This window comes from Ursus arctos, unplaced genomic scaffold (assembly GCF_023065955.2).
Source record: "Ursus arctos isolate Adak ecotype North America unplaced genomic scaffold, UrsArc2.0 scaffold_13, whole genome shotgun sequence".
Classification (NCBI taxonomy): Eukaryota; Metazoa; Chordata; class Mammalia; order Carnivora; family Ursidae; genus Ursus; species Ursus arctos.
Genome location: NW_026622797.1, coordinates 51,133,167 through 51,146,403, shown reverse-complemented (window position 1 = coordinate 51,146,403; position 13,237 = coordinate 51,133,167). Strand labels below are relative to the sequence as shown.

Below are 13,237 nucleotides of genomic sequence, written 5' to 3'. Positions count from 1 at the left end.
AGTAAAAATTATATTAATAATACCATTAACTTATAGTTTTTAAAGAAATTATACACATTTATAGAAAAGGTAAATTACAAAATCATAAAACAATTCTGTGATTTAAAAAACAATATAACATATTATGATTGCTCTCAGCAGCTGAACATAAAGTTTTTATGTCTGTGGAAATAATACACAGGTTTGGGGGAAGGTTATTATGGTTGTGCTTCATAAGCTATACAATGTCTTTGCTAAAATAGTCACAGCCATCTGTCCATGCCAGAATGATCTGCCAGGGTGTACTATAACTGAGTGAACTCTTAGCACCATATTCCTAGAACCCAAAGAGCTGAAAGAATGCTAGCCAGAACTGAAGTCTTCAAACCTGTTTGCCTGATTACAGCAAAAAGAATTTTTAAAAATCATATTATCTAGCTGTAGATTTCTAATTTGGTATCTCAAATTTTTTATCAGAAATCTGGAGTTGCAAAAGATGTCATTTTTGACCTGAAGTTGACACTTTAAAAGTTCCATCACTTTCAAACACACCAATGAAATCGAAAAGCCACAGCAATTTCATAGCGACCATCATCCATTTACAAAACTTCATGAACAAGCCAACACTTCATTCTACTACAGCCACATAATTTTATCCTAATGTAACATATTTTTATCCTGGTAAGTCATTTCTTATAATGCTGACAAATACTCTTAAATTAATTTTTTTATTCCTCATGACTATTAAGTTTTTCCTAACATTTTGAAAATCTTCAAATCTTCAGAAAAGTTGAAAGGATATTACAATGAACAATACCCTTCACCTAAATTCACCAAATGTTAACAACATTTTGCAACTCTTGGCCTTACCTCTAGTTTCCTTTTTTCACCTCCCACTCTTTTTTATCTGAACTATCTTCCTGTAAATTGCAGACATCAAGATGCTTCACCTCTAAAGGCTTTAGCACATACTGCCAAAGAACATCAGTAAAAGTTTATCATACTCAGGTTTGACATCTATAAGCTTTTAGATGTTAAAACTTCCGGCTACTTTTTCTGGTGTTATCAAGACAACATAAATATTATAAGTTGATAAATTACTAAAATTAGAGTAAAATATCTGCTATAATATAACTTACAAGCTTATAAATATCCCATAAATACCAAAACTTATTTTTAAAAATGAAAAGTACATTTTTGCCAATCCAACACAATATTAGACAAAATAGCTTTATCTCCTAATTTAAGTATATTTTGTTAGAACTTGGAAGCACAGATTACCTTGAATCCTTCAATTTATAGACAATATACCCGATATAACCACATTGGCAAAGGCAACCCTTATTGTTAAATCAATTAGACAAAACAAACTTGGTAAAAAAAAAAAAAAAAAGAAAAAAAAAGCAGCATGACTTCATTTTTCAGTTCAAATAAATATATCAATATATATTTTGATATTTTGAAAATTATAAAAATCACTGAGAAATAAATTTTAGAACATGCCTTGTAATATAGATTACTTAAATTAATAAAGCTAAATGATATAGAGAGGACATAATTTATTTAAAAGAAAAAAGTACCACACTTCTCTTTCCAAAATTCAATCACTACTAAAACTATTCCTAAATCCCTCGGGGGTCCAAGAAAATAGTACCAAGAGTCAAAAGGTAATATTCAAGAACCCAAAGAGTCTAAAAGGCATTATACATCAGTTTTCTAGCTACCCAAAGTCCTTCTGCAGCTAGTTGAGAACGTATTACACCTCACCATGATGATACTGGCTCACTCGCTATTGGGACAATTTTGTTCTACTAATTTTAAAAAAACAGGAAAACACATTTTACTGTAATAGTGCAGTTTGGTTCCCAGAATGCTGCAAAATAGGAGAAGCATGAGAATGATAAATTATTAGTGAAAAATTGGGAATCACTGCTCTAGACCACCAAAACTACAGCTCACCTAAATCATCCTAATCTCAAAATAGACTAAGAGAAACTAAACCTTCTGTTATGACCTTAACTTGAATCTGAATAGGTAGCCAAAATGTGTCATTCTCAAGGCCAAGTCAGAACCACTTGGATTTGGGACAGACGGAGAACTGACTGAACACTACTCACCACCACCAATGCACTAATCACAGATGATCTAACTTGGAAGGTTGCAGAAACGTGGGTTCATCTGCCACCTACACCCGAGAAGGAAACCCAGGTAATTTATTAAATACTGTACTGACAGTAAAAACAGAATGTGCGTATGGTCTGGAATGGCTGTAAGTGCATCAGTTGTTCACCCTGGTGATCACACAGCTGACTGGGAGCTGCGTTCACTGCCGCTGCCCTGCATCATGACAGTACTGTACCACGTATCACCAGCGCAGAAAATGACCAGAATTCAAAATTCGAAGCACAGTTTCCACTGAATGTCGATCTCACACTTTACAGCCCCAAAATCGTAAGTTGAACCATTATAACCCAGGACCATCTGTATAATACTTTATAGTATGTGATTTTTTAAATATGCAACTAAAATTTCTCAATTAAACATTTTAAGTAGAAAAGACATCGTATGTAAAAGGATATATAAGTAAGGTGGCCAAAAGACTGTTTTCACCTCATTAAGAAACAGGAGAATTTTATTAAGTCAAGATCTTGTCACTTCTCTGCTTAAAAACCTTCAACAGTTTTCCACTGAACTTAAAATAAAATCCAAGCTTCTTACCCTGGCTTAGAGACAGGCTCTGCACCCCAGCTCCTTCTCTGACTTTATCCCTATTCTCCTAACCCGGCAGACTCCTGCCACTTTGGTCTTCTCTGTTCATGGAATATGCCCGACTCGTTTTTGCCTTAAAGGCTCCTGTGCACAAAGAACCGTTCATCCAGCCAGTAACAGGCTTTTCCCACCCAATTCAGATCCCTGAATGACCGGCTTCCTTATGTCACTCGGTTTGAAGGAACATTCTCAGGAAGACTTTCTCTGAATCACCTACTTTTCTACACAATATATATCACTATCTAATATTTTATTGTTTATATGTAGTATGCCAATCATCTCCCCCACAGCAGGATGTAAGCTTCAAGAGAATAGAGATCCCACCTACGTTGCTTACCCCACATTCCATGGCCTAACACAATGCCTGGCAAACAGTAGGTGCCTAATAAATATTTGGTGAATTCATGAATTTTCTCATTTAGACGTCCCAATAACCCTGGGGATATATATGTATGTATTATACTTAAAAAAAAAAATTGAGGCTCAGAGAGGTTAAGGAACTTGCCTAAAGTTACAAACGGTACAAAGGAATAGCAAATAATCACTAAAGAATTGATACAGGACAAGGAAAACAAAAGTGAAAATAAACTATTGGAATTTAAAAGCTTTTGCACAGCAAAGAAAACCAACAAAAAGGAAATGAAACCTGAATGGGAGAAGATATCTGCAAATGATATATCCAACAAGGGGTTAACATCCAAAATATAAACACAACTCAACAACAAAACTGTAATTCTCTTACAAAAAAATATAGAGATAAATTTTCACGACCTTGGATTTGCCAATGGATTCTTAGATACGACAACAAAAACACAAGCAATAAAAGATAAAATAAACTGGACTTCATCAAAATTAAAAACTTTTGTGCATCATAGGACATAATCAAGAAAGTGAAAAGACAATCTATAGAATGGAAGAAAATAATTTCAAACCATGAATCGAACACCTAAAAGTCAACAAAAAAAGATTAACAACTCAACTTAAAAATGGGCAAAGGATCCAAATGGACATTTCTCCAAAGAACATATACGAATGGCCACCAGACAAATGAAATGACGCTCAACACCATTTAGCCACTAGGGAAATGGAAATCAAAACCACAGTGGAATACCCACTTCATCACATCTACTACAATGGCTATGATTTTTTTTTTAATGAAAAATAAGTGTTGAAGAGGATATACAGAAATTGGAACCCATGTATGCTGCTAGTAGAAATGTAAATGGTGCTGCTACTGTGGCAAACAGTTTGGCAGTTCCTCAAAAAGCTAAAGCTAAAATAGAACAGAATTACCATATGACTTGGCAATTCCACTCCTAGGACCATACCCAAAAGAACTGAAAATAAGGACCTAAACAGATACCTGTATGGCAATGTTCACTACAGCATTATTCACTTAAATAAACAAAGAGGGGAAACAACCCAAGTGTTCATCAACAGGTGAATAAAAATGTGGTATATCCATACAACGGAATATTATTCAGCCATAAGAAAGAAAGAAGTTCTGATACATACTACGACATGGATGAATCCTGAAAACATTATGCTAAGTGAAATAAGCTAGACACAAAAGGACAAATACTGTATGATGCCACTTACATTAAGCATCTAGAATAGGCAAATGTATACAGACAAAGAATAGTTTTTCAGGGGTGAAAGAAAGAATGGGGAGTTACTGCTCAATAGGTAGAGTTTGTTTGGGGTGATCAAAAATGTTGTAAACAGGGGCGCCTGGATGGCACAGCGGTTAGGCGTCTGCCTTTGGCTCAGGGCGTGATCCCGGCGTTATGGGATCGAGCCCCACATTGGGCTCCTCCACTGGGACCCTGCTTCTTCCTCTTCCGCTCCCCCTGCTTGTGTTCCCTGTCTCGCTGGCTGTCTCTATCTCTGTCAAATAAATAAATAATAAAATCTTAAAAAAAAAAATGTTGTAAACAGCAGTGATTGTTGCACAACATTGTAAATGTAATTAATATTACCGAATTGTTCATTTAAAATGGCTAAAACTATAAGTTTTACATTATATACACTTTACCAACAAAAAAATTTTTTTTCATAAAAAAGGGAAAGATTCCACCTCAGTAATATCTCAATTATGTCTCTTATCCTCCTATTGCCACCATCACTGTTCAGGTCCTCATTACCTCCTGTCTGCTTCTTAATCTCTGTTCTTTCTCATTCTATGAGATGTTATTACATTAATTCATATACAGCACAAATGTAAAAATACATTCTAAAATGTCCAAAAATGACATACAGTCAACCAAATCACACATAAACTCTTTAGCTAGGCATATAAGATTCTCCACCATGTGACCTGAGTCAACTTTTTTGGCCTTTTCTCACTTAGTCACTGAATGAATTCTGCTTCAATTGATCTGTACTTTGAATACAGTCCATGCTTTCCAGCCTCTGTACTTTTCCTCACAATTTTTTTTAATTAAAGATTTTATTTTTAAATAATCTCTACACCCAACGTGGGGCTTCAAACTCATGACCCCAAGATCAAGAGTCACATGCTCCACCAACTGAGCCAGCCAGGTGCCCCCCTCATGTGATTATTCTTTGCACTACCACTCCCACCATTCCACCCATTAAATCTTTCTTACCCTTTAACAGTTTAGTCAAAATACCTCTAGATCCCCACTATCATTCCCAACTAGATGCAAATACTTTAGCTAACCTCCACAGACTTGTTTTTACTTTTCTTACAATTCCTTTGTTGTGCTCTGGACATAATAATTCATGTATTTGTCTAATCCTAATCCTCCCACCCTACCTAGATTACAAACTATCTAAACAGGATCATATTTACACTGCATTCATATTCTTATCTTCTGCCCTCCTAGTATAGGCAAACAGTGAAGGCTCAATCGATAACTACTAGATTTAACTAACCAAGCAAAAAACCTAACGCCAAAAAAATCTGGAATCTACATGAGAAAATCCCTTCCATCCATACTGACACAAACACAATTCTCAAAATATAAGGAACACCTTTTTAAGAGAATGAATAACCAACAACACTTTCAAAGAAACAATGTGATGGTGAGATGGTGTAACATTTCTTACCCATAAAGTCTGACAATAGGAAACATTCTTTAAAAGGAAATCCAAGTACAATATAGATATATTTGTTGTGACCTCCTCTATGTCTGAGTAAAAAGTAGGACTAAGGGAACAAACATCTGAGAAAATGAAAACAAGCCTATCTTTTTGTTTTTCAGGTTCTTCCAAGAAAAAGCAAGTATCCAAAATGACCTTTAAATAAAAACAATTGTAAACAATGCATTTACTCATCCAATGTTTGTCACCACATCTACAAAGTCTAAATGTTGTACCATAATTCACACTGCCAAGGTCCCTGCTGGTCCCCTCTACTGTGTAGAACTTAGGTGTATATATAGTACATGTCTGATACCCCTTTCTGTCAGGATAGAACGCAGAGGAGAATGACTTTATTTTAAAATGACTCAAACTGGGGTACCTGGGTGGCTCAGTCGGTTAAGTGTCTGCCTTCCCCTCAGTCATGACGCCAGGGTCCTGGGATGGAGCCCCATGTGTCTCCCTCTCCTGTCCCATGCTCCGCCTCTTGCCCGTACTCTCTCTTGCTATCTCTCTCTCTCTCTCTCTCAAATAAATAAATAAATAATCTTTTAAAAAATATAAATAAAATGACTCAAACTTCTCAGATCAAACTTCTCCCTTCAAGATCTGAAGTCTTAGGAAGGGGCGCCTGGGTGGCACAGCGGTTAAGCGTCTGCCTTCGGCTCAGGGCGTGATCCCGGAGTTATGGGATCGAGCCCCACATCGGGCTCCTCCGCTATAAGCCTACTTCTTCCTCTCCCACTCCCCCTACTGTGTTCCCTCTCTCGCTGGCTGTCTCTATCTCTGTTGAATAAATAAATAAAATCTTTAAAAATAAATAAATAAAGTCTTAGGTAGACTATATGCTCTAAATAAAATATGAACATTCATAAAATATACTCCTGTGAACACAAAACTGGTATTCGCCAGTTTTGTTCTGTTAAAATCCACTCAACAAGAGATTGAGATAATCAACTCTCCTGTAATTAGAAACCTAGATAAATCAATAGATAAGGCCAATATTTCCATTTAAATAAAAATGATCATCCCCATCCTTTTCCCTGCACTCATTCCCAAAACTGATAAAAGTAGATTATTATTGGGCCAATCACCAAACAGCTTTTAAGAGAGGGAGAAATAAGCAAAGACAGAAATAAGTGAAATTCAAAATCTGCACTCCACTCTCTCATTCCCTCCAAGGTACTTTTATATTCCATATAAATAGTCCAAGCTGTCTTAGAATTCTCTTTCTCATCTGCCCATTCCCCTACATTTCAATGGACTTATAATAAGCCTCTGAAATGGACTCCTTCTCCATCTAGTTTTTCCCCACCCAGCAACCACCACCTCCCACCCTCTTCTGACAAATCATTCTCCACACAATGCTCCACAAAAGCAAAACTGACCAAGTCATTACCCTACTTTAAAAACTCCACAGTCTGTCCAATATCTTACAAGATAAAATATAAGCTTCCTAAAATGGCAAAACTGACCATGTCATTACCTTAGAAACTTCCACTGTTTACCCAATAACTTACAAAACAAAGTATAAGCTTTCTAAGATGGCTGATTTACTTTTAAGTGCACATTAAATCTTCACCATTTATTGAACATCTCCATGCTTTTGCATATACTTTCTCCTACATAAGGATATAATTCCCCACTTATCTTTTATGACCTACCTCAAATCACCTCCTCTGCATGAAACACCCAAATCCCCAAACAGAATTATTCATTCCTTCCTTTGTGCTCCCACAGTACTTTCCACTTACCATTTTAATACTTACTATAATGTGTTATATTAATTATAGGAGGCAGTATAAGAGAAATGGCTAACAAGGAAAACTGGAGCATTAAGACAGGTTTGGATCCAACACCCAACCTTCCAATTAGAAGTTATAAGGCTTTAGGTAAGTTGTTTACCTTCTCTAGGGCTTAGTTTTCACATTAATAAACTTGGGATAATATCTGAGTCTAGCTCAAAGTGCTGCTGTGAGTGCTTTCAGCATACCCACCTTGGGGCTAGCAAATATTCAAATGGACATCAGAGCTGAGATGAGGAGAATCACAATCACCTGTCTCAAGCTGGAGGGAGTATAGGGCCTTCCCCACCAAGAGGAAGGACAATGTCTAAAGTCATCCCCACAGGGGCAAAAAGAGAGAGATGCATACACCAAAATGTGTCATTACCTTTGGGTGAAGGGATTACAACAATTTTTGTTCTGTGTGTGCTTTTCTGCACTGTGTATATACAACTTATTAAGAAAAACGTTATACGCACTAAGAAGTCTGATCCATCACCCAGAAGCAGCATCTAGCACAAAGTTAATGCTCTATAAATATCTACTTAATGAAGGAATTTCTACAGTGTGTTGGTTTTGCAAGCACGTTTATACGCATTTATTGCCTTGCTTCTCATAATCACTTCTTACAGGGCATATTATTATTATACCTAGAAAATGAGACCGAATTCAGAAATAACAAAATAGGGACTAGGCTGGAACTTAAAACCAAAACTTCTAACTTTCCAAATTCAGAGTTTTCTTATTCCATTAAGCACTAAAAGTGGACTCCTACTCACATTCCCAAGTCAGAGAGCTGAATCACTTGTGTACTGTTTGAGAAGGGGCATGCAAAGAATAAAGAAATGTAACTTTTTTTTTTAAGTTTCATTAATCCTTTCAAACCATGGGGAAAAAAACTGAGTACAGTATATCTATTTGTTTAATCCTCATTTTAATTCTGTAAAACAAGTAACTCACTGTCTCTATTTTATAGATGAGTAAACTAAAAACATATAAGTTAAATAACTTGCCTAAGATCACACTGTTAGTAAAGTGGCAGATCCAGACAGGCTTCAAAACAAGGCAGTTTTGAAAAAGTAAGATAAGGGGTAAGGTCAAATAAGTTTTAAAAAAATAAGGTCAAACAGCTAAAAAAACAAAAACTTGGAAAAGGTAATAATATAATTTATCTCAATTCAAAGGATCAATAAGCCTTCACCTATGGAACAAATAAAAGCATGTTCTTGATTATCCGAAATTCTAATAATTGCAAGCAGTTTTCTCTTGTCAAATACCACTGTAAACCTGTATTATTAACGTTTTAACAAATATTTTTGGCTCTCAACTACAAGAATTTTACAGCATTGTTCTATAATAAGTGCTTTTAACTATGTAAAACCAAAAGGCTAAGGCATTAGTGATTTTTGTTTTTAGCAAAGAGCACATATAAAAATACACCATCTCACAAAATGACAACTCCAGCAAAAGACCACTGCCAAGGGAGTTCTCCTCCTTGCTAGCTACAATTTACAATCACATAGGGACCTTTTAAAAAACCAATACAAGGCACCCACTCCAGACCAATTAAATCAGAATATCTGGGGGTGGGTAAAAGTGTTTTTAAAAGCTCCCCAAGTGATTCTAATATGGAGCCAGGGTTGAGAACCACTGTTTTAAGGAAATCTAAACCCTCTGTTATTACTTCATCCAGAGCTTTTGTCCATAACGGTCTGAAAAAGTATTCAGTCAACTTATTCAGCCAATTTGCAAACAACCAGGAGAGTAAGATAAATAGGACCCCTCAACTACTACAAGGGGTATTAATTATAAGCGCACTTAGCCCAGTAGATTAGACAAAAAATCAAGACAAAAGAATTCCATCAGTGTTCTGGATAATAGAGTAACTTCAATTAACATATCAAATATGCCAATGAGCAAGTTACTTCTATTTCTCAAACCCGAGATTTTACCATCTGTGAAATGGTGCCATGCTTTCTAATGGACTCGAGTGTCCAATAATTCCAGAAGAGCAACACTGAAACAACTAAACCTTGAAACTAAAAGACCCACATGCATCATCTTTTTAAAAAACCAAACAAAGATTACTTACACTGAACTTTAAAAATGTATAATTACTGGCAAAGAAACCCTTTTCATGCTTTCCTACAGACAGTATCCCTGAAAAGTCAAGATTGCCATAAGAACTCTAAAATTCAAACTCCTATGCCTACATTTTTGTATTTGACTACTTACAGTTTCAAAAGAAAATGAAATAAAATAAGCTTCAAAATCAAAATATTAAAATATCCTGTTGTGTTGATCAAAAATACTACTACAGGTCCACATCCTTTATTCAAAACCCTCGAGGAAATATATATTTCAGAATGTTTAAGATTTCAGAAAGACAGTACAGTGTCCCTACCTTTACAAGCCCTTGAGGGTCTAAAACAGCACCAATAATCAAACCAATATTTCAAATTAATATGCCATATTAATGACTATTTTCTAAGTAAGAAGAATCAAGATTTTAAGTAGCCTCCTGTTGATACAAGTCACCAAATTATTTTGCTGCAAACATCTGAAAAAAAACTTTCAGAGCTTTGGGTGAACCTAATAATTCTAAGATTTCTCTTTGATGCTCAAGACATCGCAAATTGAACTTCAGAAAAAGGTTATTATGACAAAAACATCCTTTTAATAGCAGTGTAATCCTAAAGAAACAACCCCATTATTGTAGATACACAAAAATAGTCCAAGTGGTGTCCACCAATTTTCATGATGATTAGGAAAATAGCATTTAAGTGTCCACCTTAATTTTCACAGTGCAATTGTGGGCAAGACCAAACAAATACATCAACACATGCACATTTACTAAGGCAAGCCTGAAGCAGAGCCAGATGTAAAATAGGGGCAAATCAACACCTTTCTATCTAGCAATATGGAGACAACAGAGGACTTTGAAGCTAAGCAGACCACGAAAGAGAAAGTTACTTAAGCTCTCTAAACTCTGGTTTCTTCACCTAAGGATAGAGATAATAATAATAGTACTACTTCGTTGTATTTTTAAGAGGATTAAATAAAGTAACATTTGAAGGCAATAACTATAGTCACTATTAATTCCCTACTACTTTTCCAAAGACCAACTACATGCTGAAGGATCTCAAGCATAACTTGCCTCTAAGTTTTAAGGCAAATTTCATAATACAAAACCCACCACATATATAGGACTTTCAAATTTCAAAAATCCAGTGTAGATTAAAATGACTAATTTCTGAAATCAGCAGCTTCTCGAGAAACACATTCTAACCAAACCTACCTACTCTCCCAATACCTTTTTGTCTTCCAATCAGTTGCACACACAGGGTTTAGTGAAAATAAACTACTGTACTGAAAAGTGCACTTTTAACTCAAAATTATTAGAATGGCATAGGTTTTGCAAATAAGGGAAACCATTACCGTATTAAGACTTAATCATTTATATACAACCACTGTCCAAAGAACCCAGACAACTTAAATACACTTAGGAAAAAAAGACACAACAGTCCAAAATCCAATTTTCAAAAAATACCCACTGAATAAGAAAACTGGTAACTCTGGGCAGATTTCTGCACCTAATGGATATTTAAACTTACTACCACATGTACTAAAAAATGGAATCCTTTGTTATTTATCCTAAATTCAATTTAATTCCATTATGTAACTCAAGAATTTTACAGAACATTTGAGTCTGTCTTAAAGCATAACAAGTTCTGAGCTGCTTCAATGCCTGTTAAGTCTCCCCCAAACTGAGTATATAACCTGGACAACCGAGACTTCCACCACACCCAACTTCAAAGATGTTTCATCAAGTTCGCATACCTCCTGTGAAACAGAAAGCTTTCCCTAAGTGTTAATACTCAAATCAACTGGTTACTGTTAAATAACCTATTAGGGCCTGGCAGTTCCATCAGCTTTAAGATTATCACTTGTCATATATTCTAGTACAGTCCAACATAAAATGCCTCGAAAAGAATCTATATTATTTTGTGTTCCAATCCCATGTGTTTAATATGAAAAGATTTAGAACTAAAAGCGAATGGACCAGCTAGCTACCTGACAACTACCTGCAAGATGAACTACCTACTAGACGTAATCCTTCATACTTGCACTTTTTCCGCCATAAACAGGAAACTCCAAAGAAAAGGAAATAGAGAACAGCCTATTTTTGCTAAGGGGAATAACGGCATCGCTTCCAGCCCCACGGTGTTAATGAACAAATGAAAAAGCAACAGGGGAAAGGCACGGGGGGAGGGGCGGTTGGTCAGCTCAGTTGGGAGTCCAAAGCATGCCACCCAGCTCATACGGTGCCCAAAACATCTGTAACGACAGCTGCAACAGGGAAACGGGGGTGTGAGGGAAGAGGACCGTGGCTTAGGAGCTCAGAGTTGTGCCTGCATGCTCGGCTTCCTTCTTTGCCAACTCCTCTCTCACCTCCCAGTTCCCATCCTCCCCATCCCATCCTGCTCCCTCCGTATAGAAAAATAACCAATAAAATCAGAGGCAGAGAAGACAAAGAGGCAGGAGGAGGCTGCAAGGAGCGCCCAGAACAATGGGTGAGAGGGAGCGAAGCGAAACTCCTGAAAAAGACAATGAAACGGGGACAGAGAGGAGCCCCGAGAGGAACCGAGGGAACACCGGCGAGCCCGGGCCCCGCCAGCGGCGGACGCCGGGACGCGAGGCTCGGCCGGGCTGGCTGGATCACCCCGGCGCTGGGGGCTGGGCTGGGCGGGGGCGGCGCGGCCCAGAGGGGCCGGCGGGGCCTGCGCGGGTCCGCGGGCAGCTGCCCGCAGGACTCACCGGCATTCTGGTCTCGGGGCCAGAGGTAGTATGTGGCCGGGATCACGATGAGCCCCACGAATGAGGTGAGGAAGTAGAAGAAGGTGTTCCCGCTGTCATCGTACTGGAACTGCTGTCCCGCCATGGCACCCCCCCCCCTCCGCCTCTCTCTTCTCACCACCGCCGCCACGACCCCGCTCTGCGCTCCAGCACCCAGCACCCCGGCCCTGTGTGGCGTAGCTCGGACGCTGCCGCCGCCTCTCCTCCCCGCCCCCACGCTACTCTCACGGACACGCCGCCGCCACCGCCGCTGCCGTCGCCTGCTATCGCGAGAAGAGATAGTTCCCGCCCCGCTCGGTTTTTCCCTCCCTCTGCCTCTCCCCTACACACTCGCTAAGGGAGACGTGGCGCGCGCAGCCGTGGAACTCTGCGAGGTCCCGCCCTTGATCCCGCCCCCAAGTTACAGCCCCGCCCCTTGCGCTCTTGTAGATCTCCCCTAGAGCCCCGCCCGTAGCCTTCACCCCGCCCCCCCCCCCCCCCGCGCTTTCTCCTCCGCGTCCTTTCCCAGCGTCTCACCAGCGGTCGGGGGGGGGGGGAGGGGGGGAGGATCATTTTAGGGGGTCCCAGCAAAGACCCGCGGAACAGTGTGTGCGCGTGGTTCACCTTACTGCTCATGGAGCCGTAGCTATTCCGAGCAGAGCTGAGACTTCCTTGCCTCTTCCTTCTCCCATCCTTACCTCACCTTGCCTGCCCTCTTGCTTATTTAATTTCCCTGGTTGATAACATTTCTTAAGGTTCCAGGT

General features: G+C 38.5%; 1 protein-coding gene across 8 annotated transcripts in view; it reads right to left on the bottom strand.

Moving 5' to 3' along the window:
- SEC63 (SEC63 homolog, protein translocation regulator) overlaps window positions 1-12,829 on the bottom strand; it is a 70,503-nt gene extending 57,674 nt beyond the window's left edge. For 2 of the 8 annotated variants that reach the window (XM_026511691.4, XM_057311226.1), the window contains exon 1: window positions 12,456-12,765. In XM_026511691.4, coding sequence (XP_026367476.1) covers window positions 12,456-12,579 — 124 coding nt within the window. In that variant the 5' untranslated portion in view covers window positions 12,580-12,765. Of the gene's footprint in view, window positions 1-12,455 lie in introns of all 8 variants that reach the window. The other 6 variants (XM_044388840.3, XM_057311225.1, XM_026511693.4 and 3 more) reach the window with 5 other exon arrangements.
- Between the last annotated feature and the right edge of the window lie 408 nt (window positions 12,830-13,237).